The sequence below is a fragment of the Hippocampus comes genome, unplaced genomic scaffold, assembly GCF_001891065.2.
Source record: "Hippocampus comes isolate QL1 unplaced genomic scaffold, H_comes_QL1_v1.1 scaffold39, whole genome shotgun sequence".
NCBI lineage: Eukaryota > Metazoa > Chordata > Actinopteri > Syngnathiformes > Syngnathidae > Hippocampus > Hippocampus comes.
The window spans coordinates 3,080,028-3,096,798 of NW_017842054.1; the positions used below are offsets into that span (position 1 = coordinate 3,080,028).

Below are 16,771 nucleotides of genomic sequence, written 5' to 3' on the forward strand. Positions count from 1 at the left end.
CACCGGGGATTGTTTGGGTTTTTTCCATTTTCCACCTGTTTTTTTTTTTTTTTTGTCACATCAGCAGATGAAAGAACACGGCATCGGCGTTCAGATCGATGACGCATGTGAAGTCAGCAACTTGCGGTTCTGGGGGTGTGCGAGAAAGACCATTTAATTCAAACGACGGAGCCAGCATTAAAAGTTGAAGTTCGGGTGCCGCTAATCTTCTCATGACAACGCAGATGCCTTCAGGGCTCAGGTTGCACGACGTCACAGGTGAGCCGCGACCGGTCGCGACCTGAGCCAGTCGACGGCGAGGGTCAGCACGAGACAAAATGGCCGACGCCTGAGAAGGATTAAAAACGAGTGGATTTTGCCAGCTATCAAAAAAAAAAAAAAAATCTCCTAGACTGAGTTCCCAGCAAGTGATTTTACAAACAATGCGAAGCTTTCTCCCACCCCCACTAAACGTGGTTCATTGAACACTTCACGTTTGGAGTGTCATTTGTCTTCATGTCCCCTGCGATTGAGGCCAAAGTTAGCTCGATAAGCTCCCGTTCACCCAAAAAGACAACAATCGCAACACAAACGGGCTCCGACTTGACTCCACATTCTCTTTGGCGATCAAAGAAAAAGTCTGTCCACCTCTCTGGGGACACAAGCCGAGCCCAAAACAATCAAAAAATAAGCGCGCTTATACAGTGGCGGAGGCCAAAATGGCCGTCCAACTTGGCGAGATGACGGCGAGGGGGCCGCCGGGCCTCGTTTTGGGCTCCAGTTAGCGGCACTTGGGCCAGCGCTGGCAGCCGTGACACAATTATCGCTCTGATTGAGCAGACGCCGCTGTGTTTTCTTCACGCAGGGCGAGAGGACCTGGCGAGCGCGCGGACAAACATCTTGGCGGGTCGAACCGGAGGCCAACTGACTCGTTTTTAAACCCGTCGTGGTGTTTGTTGCATAAGAAGAATGTTCGCGGGTCCAGATGCTCTGCTTGTAAACATCCGAACACATCCACAGTTGTGCTGGCAAGTTCACATACCGCACTGTGACATATGGACAATTTATTTATTTTTTTTAAATATGACAGATGTTGCCGACGTCCACGGTTTTTGTTCCGCGATCGTGATCGTGTGAAGTTAGCATTTGGAAGAGACATTTCTTTGGAAGAATGTTTCTTATTTGTTGAGAATCGAGGTGATTTATAACCCCAAAAAGCTCCTCATCATTTTTTGTGCCTGACATTCTAAAGCTAAAGAAGGCCTTTGTTTTTAGATTCTTGGCTTGAATGCCTTTTAAGGCTTTGGAAGAATCTGCTTCTTAGCAAGAATGCTCACGAGTCATCACATCCCTTCGATATTTATTCATTCATTCATTTTCCGATCTGCTTTATCCTCACAAGGGTCGCGGGGGGTGCTGGAACCTTTTTTCGGGCAGTAGGCGGGGGACACCCTGAACCACTTGCCAGCCAATCGCAGGGCACGCAGAGACGAACGACCATCAGCGCTCACAAGCACACCGAGGGGAAATTTTGAGTGTTCCATCAGCCTGCCATGCATATTTTTGGAATGTGGGAGGAAACCGGAGTACCCGCAGAAAACCCACGCAGGCCCATGGAGAACATGCAAACTCCACACAGGGAGGCTGGAGCTGGAATTGGACCTTCTATATTTCATCACCCAAAAATATATTTTCTCCTGACTCCTTTTTTTTCATTTGAATGCTCCTGTTTTGTGTCGTTTCTTAGCAGCAACGTTCATGGGTCAAAAATGACAAGAGAGAAAGCAAAACAGAACACGGTCCAAACTCAGCACCCGAATGTAAACAGTCCCAAAGTATTTTGAGACTCTTTATTTTTTTTTCCCGTGGCCCGTGAAAAGAAACGCTTGGGAAGCACCACGTCGAAGTCGTTTTTAAACGGTACTGGCACACCGTCGCTGATGACAGCCGCTCTTTTGAACACATTTGTCATCTCGGTCACTCCCGAAAATGAGCTTATTTGGGCGAGCTTAATGCAAAAGCCATGTTTGGCTATAACGTCCCGCGCACGGCACAGATGGCCCGTCATAGTTACCCGAACGCGCCCGGGAGGAATCAATTCTGACTGATGCATGAAAGATGCTCGGCTAAGAGGAGCGATTACATCTCGACGAGCGGACGTTTGGCCGCAGAGAGCCCGGCGCCAACGGGAAGTCAATGGCAATATCTGCTTAGGAAGGAGCTGACACATCAATAAGCGCAAAGCGCGGCAAGCAAAACAACACAAACGGCATCGATCACTCTGCAGCAGGAGAAGAAGTGGCGAGCCGGTGGCGCAAAATTCACAGCGGCCATCCAGGAAATAGTATTTCAGTCTTCATTAGAGTGTCTTAAGCAGAGAGACGCCTCATCTAAGAGCCATCAGGCCGGGAGGAAAATGGACTGGATGCAGATAAACGATGATGGAGAGGGAGGAAAGCCGAGGCGAGGGGGTGGCGGCGGGGGGGGGGGGGGAAGAAAGGTTACGGCAGCGGTGAGTTCCGGGCAAGGATGCGGAGGACGGCGCGTAATGGCGTGTCTCATCTCCATGACACTCGCGAGCTCGTCGCAGCGTCGGCAAGAGAGACTTTCTGAATATTTATATGAGCGCCCTAATCGAGAGCGTTTGAGCCCCGGCGGCCCGCGTCGTCGTGAACGGACACGGCAAGTAATCGCATGTGGCATCCCGTCGCCGTCTCTTTCGGCCTCTAATTGGAGATACAAGCGCGCGGGTGTTTGTTGGTCTTGGCACTGGACATGTGAGATCCAGACACGTGCCACTTTAAATGTGCTCTGACGTTCCCGTGCGATGCGTCTCCTCCGCGCCGCTCCGTAATGGCGGCGTTATGATGAATCGGCGCGGTGGTTTCGGCTCCAGGCTGAGTGGTGATTAAATCTTCATTATGGCTTCTGGTCAGCCATCAACACACACACGCACACGCACGCACACACAAAGAAGAATATGAAGAAGAAAAAAAAGAACTAAAAGTCAATTCCTCTTCATTCGGCGGGAAGCCCCTTGATGGAATTGGGACGTCGGCAGTGGCGGCGACAAATAAATTACGACTGAGAGTCCGCAGATGATCGGCTTAATCTCTCTCGGCGGTGTTCCCAAACAAATCACACTCAAGTTTGTCAAGTCAACTTATTAGATGCTCCTCTCAACACTTCATTAGGTCTAGGAACTCTATTAGAGCCGAGAGAAGCACCTTAATACCAATTTTTTTTTTTTTTCTTGCCTCTCAGATTCGGTTTTGTTCTCATTTTAGGAGAACCGGAAAACGTGAACAAAACTTGAACGGAGTCCAAATGTTCAATGTTTTCCCAAATTGGTCCGTGACGGAAAAATAAAAAAAAAAGGTCATCTAAGAACTCGGTGGTGGTCCAAACTAGGATTGTATGGCATGGCAGAAACTAACCAGTGTACCACTCATCCAACTTAACCAACTGACCAACCAGTCAATCGAAACAACCGCCCAACTGCCCAAAACAGATACAACTGACCAACTGGTCAACATACATCAACCAAGCAGCCTACCTAACCACGAAGCCAATCAAACCAACTAACCAGTGTAACACCAGCCAACGACCATGTCAACCAACAACTGACCAGGCAACACAAGAAACTGACACCCAATCAACTAAACAATCAATCACTCAAACCAAACATCCACCCAATCGACAGACCAACTTCATAACTAAAGCAATCAGCATACCCAACCGAGTAATTACCACCCAACCGACCAAACCATAAACACAACCAAACAACAGACCAACCCACCTACCAACCAACCCGTCACCCCAACAAAGTAATCAACCTAAGAACAAGTCAACATGACACAACAAACAACTAACCTGTCAACTAACCCAACAAACCAGCCAGTCTAGGACCCAACCGACCCAAATAACTAACCAACTGGCCAATCAGTCGATCCAAAGCAGCCACCTGATTCGGCAACCCAACCAACTAAACTACCGGCAAATCGGCGAACCAATCAGCCAACCCACCAAACCCAATTAGTCGACCACTGCCCAACCAACCCCACCAATCGCTCACCTAACTCTTACTAACCCTACGAAAACAAGAAAAACCTGGACCAAAGGATAGTGCAGGCGTCTTTCTTTTTCATCCCTTACTCGCAAGGTTGTCAACGAGGCTTTCCCATCATCCATTGTGACCTTGGAGGACGCGTATCATGAACGTGCTCCTTTCTGACGTCTAATGAGCCACAACAGTGCGTGTCATTCCACTTTACGGTACCTGGCGGTCGCCGCGCCGTGAAAAATGAAGCCGTCGAGAAGCGCCAAAGGTGTTTTCGCGGAGCGGCGATACCGCAGAGGTTAGTGGCGAGGTCTCGGAAAATGATCAATTCTTTCATTCGCACGGTAAGAGGTCACATGGAGAGAATATTAAAAAAAAAAAAAAAAAAAAAAAAAAAAAAAGGAGGTGTTTTCATTAGTGGTTCAGCACTGCCTGCTGTTCACCCACAAAAGGACAGCGGAGTGCAAATCCATATCTGTTTTAAAATAGAGCCGCCTATCGGAATGCAAACGATGCTCAGGCTTTGCGCAATAAGGACCAAAAGGGGCAACCCTGCGGCGAGATACGTCGTTATCTCTGACATATGCGACAGAGGAAAATGGAAAAATAAAGACCCGCTAATGCAAAAATCTCACGGGCACTATACATATAAGGGGGGAGGACCCCCCCCCCCCCACAAATCCTTTTCAATTGATGTTACTATAACAACGGGTCCAAACGGGGGCTGTGGAAATGCCGTTAACTCTGCTCTGCCCCGTGCTGGCTTGCCTAAACACTCAATGGCGGCAGAATAACTTGTGACTTTTTTTTTTTTTTTTTTAAACCAATAAGACAAGATTCTCTCTGTTCTCTCCTTCAAACAGCGCGCACACTTACCGTTCAAATGAGACAAGTCTCCCAACGCTGCGAGCAATCGCGAACCAACCGCTGCGCCGTGGCACATTATTGCAGCGTTGCCGTACCACATCACAGAGAACGGTCCAGGTTCTCCAAATTGGTCCGGAAATGAACTATTTATTTACTTCTAGGAACGTGTCTTTGTTCATCTGCCAATGCCAATCACAAACACTGACAGGCGGAATCATGAAATGCTCGCACGTCAATCGTTATTAGGCATACGGTATGTACATGCTGTGACATTTTTGTTTATTGGTGTGCTGTGGGATTTTTTTTTTTTTTCCCAATGCGAAACGAGGACCTCACATGAAGTAGCACGATTAAACCGCGTGTGGAACGATTTGGATGATCGACGTCAATTTTTGGGAGCCATGTCGGACTGATTATTAATAATCAAAATGTCACGTGTGCTGTTCGGCCCCCGCGAATGTCGTTTGAGCTCATTTTTGTGTGACTTCGCAAATGTCAATGGCTATCATATTACAATCGATACGAGATTCTGACTCGCCGACTCCATCTGTCAGACACAAACACACCGCGATGCGTAAACGACTTGTCGGCGCTGCGGCTACGTTTGCGTGAAAGGGCGCCCGCAGTGGAAGCCCTCCGAATATTCCCGTGGCGCTACGCCGTGCTGTGACGTCGGCGCAGGACGAGACGGATGAAACGTGCGCTCAACACTCACCCGTTTCACATCCTTCCCAAAGGTCTCGCTGTAGCTGCTTCCCAGAATTTCAAATTGCACGTGGGAATTGGAGCCCTCCGCCCGGAAGTCCATCAGTCCCGTCAGGCCGCTGATGCGCCCCTGCAGCCGCAAGCGAGCGGGGGCGGGGGCAAAATGGGAGATGTCAGAACAAAGTGAAACACGCTCATGCTTTAATCCATTTCCAGTGTCCAAAGAAAACCGCCTGCGGCCACAAACCTGACTGCCGTTTCATGTTTTCCAACAGAGTTGAATGAAATGACATGATATGAATCAATGCAAATCGTGTTATCATGATGGATAAAATGTGTTAACACTGATGTCGAATCCGGCTTCTTTGCTCTTAGCTTGCTAAAGTCGAGCCTCTTCTCTGTCAAGAACACTTTGAAACAGTCATTCATGCCGTCGTCATATTTCAGCTGGATTACCGTCATGCATTTTACTTTGGAGTCAGCCAATCCTCCATGAAGCGTCTCCAGTTGGTCCAAAATGCTGCTGCTCGCCTCTTGACTGGTACTCGTAAGAGGGAGCACATCACTGCTACTCTGGCATCCCTTCAGTAGCTCCCATAACATTTGAGAGTTCTGATTTTCAAATCTTGAAATGGCCTGGCCCCACCTCTCCGCTCTGAGCTCCCTGCCCGGTGCCTCAGGTCGACGGACCAGACGCTATTAGAGGGACCGAGAACTAAGCGGAGGCTCAGAGGGGATGGAGCCTTTCCTGTTGCTGGTACCTCTCTTTGGAATGGACGTTCGGCAAGCCACCCTCACTGCCCATCTTCAAAACTCGGTGTAAAAGTCAGCTTTTATTCTTTGGCTTTTGATTCAGCATGAGACTAGAGATTTACTTTTACCGTTTTTGTGCTTTCTCCTGTTTTATGGTTTGTTGTTGTATGAATTCTTTTTGCTCCATATACAGCACTTGGCATACAGCGGTATTTGTTTTAAAGTGCTCTTAATAGATACACTTGAGTGTCCGTTTGTTGAAGAATGTTCTTAAAGGGACATTTTGTAGGTAAGTAAAAGGCGAATTCTCAACTTTTAGCGGATGTAAGCCTTCAAAAAGTGTCCTCTTGAGAGGAGTTTGTCAGAAGTAGTTAAACAATCAGAACCGACAATCACAGCATGACAGTATTTTGTTTTGCCTTCATACCCCGTCTGGTCATCTCATGTGAGTCAGGAAGATGAAACCAGCGTGATTGTCTGCAACCGTCACAAATTCCATTATCAAGTTTCAATGAGATGAAATGAAGTCATTTCTTCCCAAACGCCTTGTCTTATTTCACTACAGAGCGCGCGAGCTCACGTGTGTGTGTGTGTGTGTGTGTGTGTGTGTGTGTGTGTGTGTGTGTGTGTGTGTGTGTGTATCTGGCAGCGGTCCCTGTAGATCCACAGACTACTTCAGAAGACACCGCCAACATAAAAACCTTTCCTGATACTCGAAACCTTTCTCCAGGAAGACCTCGGAAGCACATTTAGTTTCGTCCACTTAACAATTTGAATTTCTTAAAAAAATATATAAATACAAATATATTGCTGACCTTTTGGATGGTGTCCAGCATGGACCATCCTCCATTCCAGGGCTTGGTGGACTTCCTCATGCAGTTGAGGCTGGCCATGCTGTGCCACTTCCTGTCCTCCAGCTTCCTGTAGAAGGCGTTGGCCAGCATCAGAACGCTGTCGTACAGGTAGAGGTTGGACACCTGTCGAGGGAAGGGGAAGAAAAGTGAAGCCATCGTCTGAATTTGCGAGTGGCACTGCGCGATATCGTATGTACCGCTCAACCCTGCAGCACAGTGTTAGAAAAAACAATCAGTAGCATTCTGAAGATGCTTCACCCACACGGAATGATAAAAACTTTTGATTTGCTCATCTGGGTCCAATTTGGAAGCAATCAGACAAAATGTCAAGTTTGTTTTTGAAAGATCTGTGGAAATGCCCCAAATCATTCAAAATGGCCGCCTCAAACAAAATGCTGTTTTTTCCAGGAGGGGCTCTTGAGACTTTTTTCTTTTCTTTTTTTTTTTTTTTTTTTGAGAGTTAAATCAGGATAAACATGCCAACCGAATATCATGTCGCGAAGTGAAATTGGCTCAGGAGGCGGACTCGAAATGATTCTGGGGCCCTTGAGCGAGCTAACTGCTCACCAGGATGAACGTGGCTGCAACTTTGCGCATTCTTTCGGCGTGAAGTAGCGATGACTTCTGCCCATGATTTAACTTATAGTCGTTCAAATCGAAAAAAAGTGTTCGTTTGGCGCCTGGAGGTCATAAGCGCATCTTTGGATAGATTGTACATCGCTTCATGCAGAAAAAAAATCAGTTCTTTGCTTCCGAGTCTGTGAGGTCGATAGGCGTCCATCTCCCGGCGCCCGTCAAAGTCTGCGTCATCACCCTCGCGCACTTCCAGGTGGCGTATTTTCATATCGATCACAGCACGGTAGACAATTAAGCGTTTATGCCCCGTGACGGCAGCGAAACCCGCCGCTCGCCTTGGGGAGGGAGAGTAAGATGACTTATGAATAAATCCATTCTTGTGGTGTGGGGCTTCGCGTGCAAGGCGGCGTGCATGCCGGCGTGCATGCCGGACGGGCGTTAAATCACGGCGGGGGCCGTGAGCGGGGAGGAGCGAAAAAAAAAGAAAAAAAAAAAAAGAAATACAAGAAGTTGTCAAAACAGGCTTTATTTCTGCTCGGGCTCGTCTCGCCTCTTCGATAACTGTCTCCGCTGTGCGTCCTGTCAGAAAATCATGTCCGCTGCCTGTGCTTCTGCTGCGGTGTGAGAGTGGATTTTGTGGCGCATCGACGCCCCCTCCCCCACCACCCCGCCCGAGGTCAAATCCCTGCGCCGTGCGAGACGTGTGGAAGCAATACAAGGTGTCACTCGGGGCTTTCGGCAGATGAAAGGTTGAAGAATCTCAGGGGGTAAGACATGGCCAAGGCAACTTCTCTTCCCTTAAGGTCATGCAATCATTGGCTGGGAGAGAAGAAGAAAAACATAAACACACTGCAGGAGGTCAGCGTGGAACAAAATGCAGGGAATGCCGCAGGCACCCCCACAAAACACCCCCACAAGACACCCCCACGCACTTTACCAACCTTTGTGAATCCGCATGTATTTTGGGAAACGATCCCCTGTCAGTGGCTACTTAAAAAAAAAAAAAATGTAACTTATTTGTGACATTGTGCAAAATGTGACAATGCTGTAAAATAGCATAAAGTGTTGTTTGAATAGGAATTGGTGTCAAGGAAGTATGTTGGAGTTAGACTTCTCGACTGCGGGACAAGCTTTATAGGCAGCCCGGTGGTCGAGTGGGTAGCTCGTCAACCTCACAGTGCAGAGGTCCTGCAGTTTGCATGTTCTCCCCGGGCCTGCGTGGGTTTTCTCCGGGTACTCCGGTTTCCTCCCACGTTCCAAAAACATGCATGGCAGATTAATGGAAAACTCTAAATTGTACGTAGGTGTGAGTGTGTGTGCCCTGTGACTGGCTGGCAACCGATTCAGGGTGTCCCCCTCCTACTGCCTAAAGACAACTGGGATAGGCTTCAGCTAACCCCCCACCCCCCATGAGCAGATCGGAAAATGGATGGATGGATGGATGGATGGTCATTTTTGCGCATATTTCCAAAATCAAATCATCTACAGGCTACTTATTTGGAAGTGTATTGTTGGTAAATGCGTATGAGTTTATATGAAACTGTTTTATTTATCGTTGGGGGTGCACATGGCAATTTTGGTGTGGTGGCGGTTGTTTGGTGCTCATAATTTTCTCAACCCACCGGCCTCACAGATGCACTTACGACGCTTTTGAGCGACGTTTATCGTTCATCTGCGTAGATACGTCATTATAATATAGCGGAATAAACTTTGTTCCACCCCCCCCCCTCCAGTTTGTATTTCCTTATTACAACATAAACACAGTGGCATACAATTTACAGCTTTAAAATAACATGCAATCCACATTGAACACAACTGAGTTGCATGGCCCGTTTGAAAAATAATAATTGGCCATCTCTGACTTGGAGTATCAGCTAGTTTGCTTCCTCTCGGGCAGCCATCCACTGCTCACTTTTTTTTTTTTTTTTTTTTTGAGGGGCACCATGAACGGCTTTTGCCTAAGGACATGTTTTGACGGACTGTCGAAGGTGCGGCGCAGCCTCACAGAGATAACCTTTTTGCCGCGGGCGTTCCCGCGACGCTTTCGGCCACCATCTCGCAGCGAATGTAGCCGTTAGCGGGGAGGAACTTCCAGGAGCAACTTCGAATCGAGGCTGGCCTGACCGGTATTCTCAGTGCGCAAAAAGTGCGGCGACAGAACTTGAACTGAAGCATCATATTCAATTTCCGGTCCTCGCGCGCACCGGCGCGCTGCCTTTGCGCACCCCTGTTGAGAGCTTAAAAACCAGGAATATAGGCAACATTTTCAGGGATGGGTACGGCGTCAACAAGTTGTGGTTTTGTGCTCAAGTCATTGCCAAATAAATCTTAACGCGCTCCGCAACACTTAATACGTGCTCAGGACAATCTTTGACAAATGTGATCAAGAGGGTCAACTTTAGTCCATTTGTCGGTATGCGTGTACCACCACTAGAGCGGTCGAGTGGGACGACCAATTGATGAATTCACGGATGTGTGAGCACAAGTGAAGGAAAGTTGGCAAGTACGTCTGACGTCCCCGTCATTGGGAGGTCGCAAGACGACCCCGGAGGAGGCAGCGTGATCGCATTAGAGAGTCCGTGCGCTTTTATTACACCGATTATTTCATTAGGCAAACCTAATAGTCATTGCAGTGATTTTATTATCCTTTTTTTTTCCCGATCAACCGAGAGCTGTGCGATTAAATGAGAACAGAAGAGACAAGCGGCGAGATGGAAAGGCCACAGAAAATTGAGGGAAGGTGCGCGCGACCAGTTTGAGAGTCAAATAGCGGCGCTCTCCAGTCCCTTATCAAGACATGCGGAACAACTGTTTTAAATTTGTTTTTTTTTTTTTGTGAAGGAAAAAAACAAAAGCATCATTTGTCTGGCTTCAAGACGATTTCAGGTCCAGGTAAGAAACGCATTCGAAAAAAAAGTAACACAATGCCTGCGACACCGCGAAAGCAATCTTGACGTTTGACTCTGGCGTGCCTCTCGTTCCCCCGGCGCGTTGCACTCCAGTCATTGATATTCATGGGCATTCGTGATTACCTTATCAAGGGCCTTTCATCACACACACTTGCATATATAATCAGCTAATATCGGCGCCAATGTTCGCAAAGCACTTGTGTACTGCTGCGCCGTCCTCGCGTGTGTTGACGGCACATGTGCCCGAGATGGTGTCAAGAAGAAGAAGGAGGAGAAGAAGAAGAAAATGACAAGCCACAGCATTGGTGGCGTTCTGGCTCAGCGACCAGCGGCTGAGAACAAGTGGCCCTCTTGTCGGCTTTGCAGAGAGCACACAAAACATGCTGCTTGTTCACAAAGAACATTAAAAAAAAAAAGCCTGATAAATATTTACAGCAAAGGAAGAAGCAACAAGAGAGGGATGATAGCGCCCGAGTCACCAACACTCGCCTTGCTTCTTTTGTGGCTTTTTTTTTTTTTCCTCCTCTGGCAGAAATTGATTCTCTGTTTTCCTCCCTTCTTTTCCTTTTACAATAGCGATTCCCGACCGCTGTGCTGCACTACTTTATTCCATTTTCACATCATTTATTGAGCACATATGGTGATTCTGGGGGCATCTATCTATGCCAGCGACGTGCGGTGCCGGGCAGAACAAATGAAATCTTCCGCTACATGCGTCGCGACGTTGTTTCCGACGGCTGCTATTCATACAACACAGTGATCGCTTTGTGTTTCACCCAAAAAAGATTTCACGCTGAGCAAGTGCATTTGGGAGTAAATTGAGACAAGATCCATGCAGTTTCGGTACTCTTTTTTTTTTTTTCTCGACAGGTTTCTTGGGTGATGTAAAATGTGCTCGCCTTGCACAACAAAGCTTGTGAAGCAATGGAGTACAGAGTAGGATTTTTTTGTTTTTTTAATTACTTAACACATTCAGTTAATGCGGGTATGCGTACCTTTTAGCGTCGAGATTTTTGCCCAGCCTACCTGCTAAGTGAAGGGGGTCGGGGGGGGGGGGGAACCTGGGGGTATGATGTAAATGAGCCAAATTGTATCATTGCAAACTGGCAGAATTTTGAACAGCACATTTTTGGAGCTGTTCAGCATATGATGAATAGTGCGGGGGGGTGCTTGTTTTTCTGCTGCATGCGCCACATGCACAAATCCACTCATTGACAAGTGTCATTCTGCTGCTGAGTCATGAAGTGATGACTCCGTGAAGGAAAACTCAGTCGGGTGTTGTGTTTGTGGGGGGGGCAGCGCGCACTTCCCGGTTTGCATTTTCATCTGGAGACTTAACATTGTGCTGCTCGTTGTCACGGTAACATAAGCGAGCGGGCACAAGACAGGACTGCCCCTTTTAACGGGCTAATTTTAGCAATGTTTTAAAATCTTTTCCCTTTCCTCAGTTTACTCTTTATGCTCATTTTCTTTTTTAAATGATTCCCCATCAATTTTATGGCGAAAAAAAAAACAGTGCTGAGGGTGCTTAATGCTTTCTTTGGGAGAAGCAATTAATCACAAATTGATGAGATACGATTTGTTATGAGCAATCTTGAGCGCAATTTGGTAAATTGTCCCGTAACGGACCATTTGCTTGGGTTTGAATGCAAAAGTCTCGAAGGCAATTGCATCATGACTGATGGCCGTCTCCCTCTCCGCGTGACCAAATGAATGTGAAAACAACGGCGGTCGGTCCTTGAACGAGGCGGCGTTACCTCCAGGGACTGCAGGTAGCCTTCCTGGGGGTCACACAGCAGCGACGAGATGCGGTGATTGTTCCTCATGCAGCGGACGTTGGTGTCCCTCCACAGCGGGAACACTTGACGGATGAGGGTCATACGGCCCAGGGAGCTGTGAACCAGCTCCATGATGTCACTGTCGCTCACTTCCTGTTGGTGGGGGAAGGGGTGGGGGCACACAACACAGGTGGACGTCGTTCTCTTTCTTGCTTTCTTGAGGCAGTCACAAACCCCCCCCCCCAAAAAAAAAAAAACAGGACCATGGCCTGCCACTCACATCAATATATACACACAATAACAATGTTATCTTTATTCGTAAATAGCGTAATTTAAATCGACATCAAACTTTTCCCAACAAACCGACCAAACGAACCAACGTGCCAATACACGACCCAACCAATCAACCAAAAATCAAACGAACAAACCACCCAATCAAACCAGCCAACCAACCAACCAACCAACCCAAACGCGAACAGAACAAGCCAATCAATCAACCGGCCAGACAACCAACCAATCAATAAAAAACCAACAGAACGAACCAGCCAGCACAAAATGACCAAGCAGGCAAGCGATGCCAACAAGCTATAAATGTGAACTTTAAAGGCAGAATTATCAATACCGTTTATGACTGAAATCGAGCCAGTTAACGCGCACTTAACAAGTCGACTTGTTCACCTTCCCGTATAAATAGTTATAAAGTTATTTCCCCTCGGGGTGCGAGTGGCGGGAGGCCGCCTGTGCGGAGGGAAATGGGCAGAGGCGAAAAAAAAAAAAAATCATTCTTCATGAGCGATCGCGTTGCCCGCTTGTGACCAGTGCGAGAAGGTGGACGAGCGAGTGGTCACCGCTGAGCGGGGGTCTCTGGAGGGGCGGTTTTAATAATTTTGTGGAGTTGGGGGGTGAGGGGGGTGAGGATGCGGCTCGCAATTGAAAAAGCAGGGCCTTGATGCCATCCCCATTGCGCTTGACTCATCAGACATTGCGATCTTTGACTCTCGCAGCCGCCTCTGCGGCTTTCCGTCATCAGAGCTTTTGTGTGTCCTCCATTACGCCGTCGTCATTATTTGCTTTGTTCTCCGCAGGGTACCTCCATGATGTCTTCTTTGTGCCGGGGGCATCTTCAGAAAAAGAGAAAGAAAAGAAAAGAAAAAAAAAAACAAGTGCAACCGTGCAATGCTGTCGAAGGCATGCACGCGAGGTAACGGCTGGCGCGTTAACCCCCAAAACGTGCGATACCACCAAAGTTACCACATTTGCAACTATGGGGAAAATTAACAATCGTTATTGTTTTGACTTAAATCAGGGAAACGTTTTCTTTGTAAAAATAAATTCTACATTCCAACCACGAGTCTAAATATGATATTCGGATGAATATCGCCTTGATGGAAGAAGAATTTAGCGGATTTTGCTCATCCATTTTAATCACCTCAGGGCGCTTTCATTTTGTCCTATACCGCCCTCTGCTGCCAAACGAAACTGATGTAAAAGTGCCCTCGGGCTCGCATGGCGAGCTTCACGTGACCAAAGCAGGTGCGGCGTGGTGCTCGCCATGCGAGCCCGAAGGCCACTTTGATATCCATTTCAGTCTGCAACAGAGTGCAGTCTAAGGATAAAAATGGAGATTGATTTAAAGGATGGATTAATCTGCTTCATTTTTATTGTCCCAACGTAATGTTCATCACAATATCAAGTTTAGACTAATGAGGGCATATAGAATATTTTGTTGCAAAGACAATTTTTACCTTCCGTTCACCTTTAAAGGGGTCAAATGGTCAAGCACAACATTTACGAGGACCAACGGATATTTGTTACCAAGGTGACCAGAGGTCAAGCTAGGGCACTGCGACTAAGCCAATTCAAATGTATTTTCATTTGTGGATGCAGCACTTCGTGACAAAGTCACCAATTTGCAGTCGTCAAATGTGCGGATGCGAAAATGAGGCGCAGGCAGCAGACGTGGGCAAACACAAAAATATCGTCATCATCACAATGGCAACTTTTGAGTATGTGTCAATGAACAGAAGCCACAGAAGTTAGCTCATGCCGATGTGTTCGCACACTGCTGCTCTGCTCACCTTTTGGACTTGACACGACGGTGCTTTTGTGTGATTGCTTGAAAACGGACAAAAATCTTATCCCTGCCTAGCTGTTAAGTCACGGGCAGAGATATTAAGTATCGCACCAAGCAGAGCGGAACTACTTCTTCCTAGCACGAGACAATATATTCCTGTCGCCCCCCCCCATCCCCACCCCATTCGAATGCTGGCGACGAGCAGTCAGGTGGAACTCATGCATATTCATGAGTTGTCGTAACACATTAATCAGATGAATGATGCCGTGCGGCTCACGGAGCCAAACCCTCGCGTCCAAGCTAATAACCGGTAGTGGCGCCCTGCTCCAAACGCTCTATCACCACCACAGGCGACCTTTGAGTCGGGCGCCGAACCCGTGCAAAGGTACCGGAGCTACGGCACCGTGCCCGCCGGAAAACGGGGAGAAAGAGTTCGCGCGGCGCGATTGGAACCTCGCTTCGCAATACCTTCAAGGTGCATTTTTCCTTTGTGTCGTCGGAACGGTTTTGTCACCATGGTGACATGCTGCAAGCTTTCGGCTTGCTTTGGAAGCGGAACAAAGGACGGAGTGTACTTTTCTCAAAAATCATTGATTAAAAGATGATAACGATGTCACGTGGAACACGACTCGCTATCATCGGGCTAACAGGAGAGCAGGCGAGATTGATTAAATGCTATTTAGATTCCTGCCTCAGTCCGGTGGATGAAACGGCAATCTTATACTTTACAGCGGAATGATAAAATGCGACTTGATGTGTAAATACTGTTTGCATCTATGATGTGGGATCAAACAGCCCTAATAAAGTTGCCATTATCATCAATACTGCATTTTGCATCTCGGAGGGCAAACAGCTGTCGCTGGCTTTTTTTTTTTTTTTTGTGTTCTGTGACACAGTGTGTTATTAGCGATAGCATCGGCAGCTAAGAGGAAGCTTGTATTTAGTCAATGACATTTTGATTTTGCCTTTCAGCTCATGATTTCTACTTCTGTCACTCGATGAACTGCAATTATTATTATTTTTTGTTTGTGCATCTATGCTTGGCATGAAATGGTTTAGAGGCTGCCCACGGGCCAAATGCGGGCCCGCAAGATGCTAGTTTCTGGCCCCCGCCTTGATATGAAAATTTCATGATAACGCGGCCCGCACGACTTTGATGTGGATGCTGCATGTGTTAGCGCTACCTCCGTGCTAAATAGTAAGGTCTGTCTCAGCCGAAGGCCGACAGCTTCAGAGGCAACGTGACCGCGCCCATGATGTAACAACAGGCCCCCCGCGTCAACAGATCCGCCTTCTGTCTAGCGGGCTGGCGTCTGTTTTTCATCCAGCCTTTCGAGCGCATTTTGCAATTTTCTGGTGTGGTGAAGCCTTCCGATCAGAGAAGAGATCAATGTCACACGGCTGGTTGCGTGGTTATCGTGGGATTTTGGAACGCCTTAAAATTCATCTGGGTTGCTGCTCTGTGTGAGTTCTGCGACAAGTGCGTCAGGTTGCCGATTTTACGTTCCGCATTCAATTGGATATTTACGCTTAGCTGACAGTCTTTACTCTCCCCTCAAACGCCTTGGCCATCTCAGGTTTATTTTTTTTTCTCATCACAGCAACACTCTGTGCACTTGGACACATGAAAAACATCACCTCACATCACCGCTCGCTCACGCAATGCGACACACGCGCTTTGGCCCGATTGCAAAGATCTCTTCAGTTAGCTCCTCTTTTGAGTGTCAATCGAAATTAGGCTTGAAACGGGCTCGATTCGCACAGAGACTGACTTGCGCAGTGCACCAGCCTGGCGTTCCGAAGCTCAATGTGCTGCTGCCTTAAGCTGGGTTCACACGTGTCCATTTCTGAACATCTTAATCAGGTTTCGCCACGTGACAGAGCCCACACGTGACGAGGAAACAATTGGCACGTGCGCTTTTACTGGACTTAGCATGAATGGTGTACTTGAGATGAACAAGAGAGAACACCGCACACTTAATGATATCCTCACGCGTAATCGCAGTACCGATAATGACCTGTGAGAGGCAGCACGGAGCCACAGTAAGCTTGGCGGTAACTATGGTCAGATGCAGTTACAAATTCTATTCCTCGTCATTTCAAATGAGTTGAGTCGATGACCCGTGAGAGACGTTATACAAAGTACAAACACGCTGCAAAATGTCTTTTGTGAAATCTGACAATTGTAACTTGAATCAGAAGGAGGGGGGGGGGGG

The 16,771-nt window shown here is 47.6% G+C and overlaps 1 protein-coding gene across 3 annotated transcripts in view; it reads right to left on the reverse strand.

Annotated features, from left to right (window-relative positions):
• The window catches only part of grid1a (glutamate receptor, ionotropic, delta 1a), a 234,785-nt gene that overhangs the window by 23,474 nt on the left and 194,540 nt on the right, over window positions 1-16,771 (reverse strand). For all 3 annotated transcript variants that reach the window (XM_019860267.1, XM_019860265.1, XM_019860266.1), the window contains exons 6-8: window positions 12,461-12,634; window positions 7,180-7,341; window positions 5,622-5,741 (exon numbers count right to left, since the gene is read on the reverse strand). In XM_019860267.1, coding sequence (XP_019715826.1) covers window positions 5,622-5,741; window positions 7,180-7,341; window positions 12,461-12,634 — 456 coding nt within the window. The remainder of the gene's footprint in view (window positions 1-5,621; window positions 5,742-7,179; window positions 7,342-12,460; window positions 12,635-16,771) is intronic.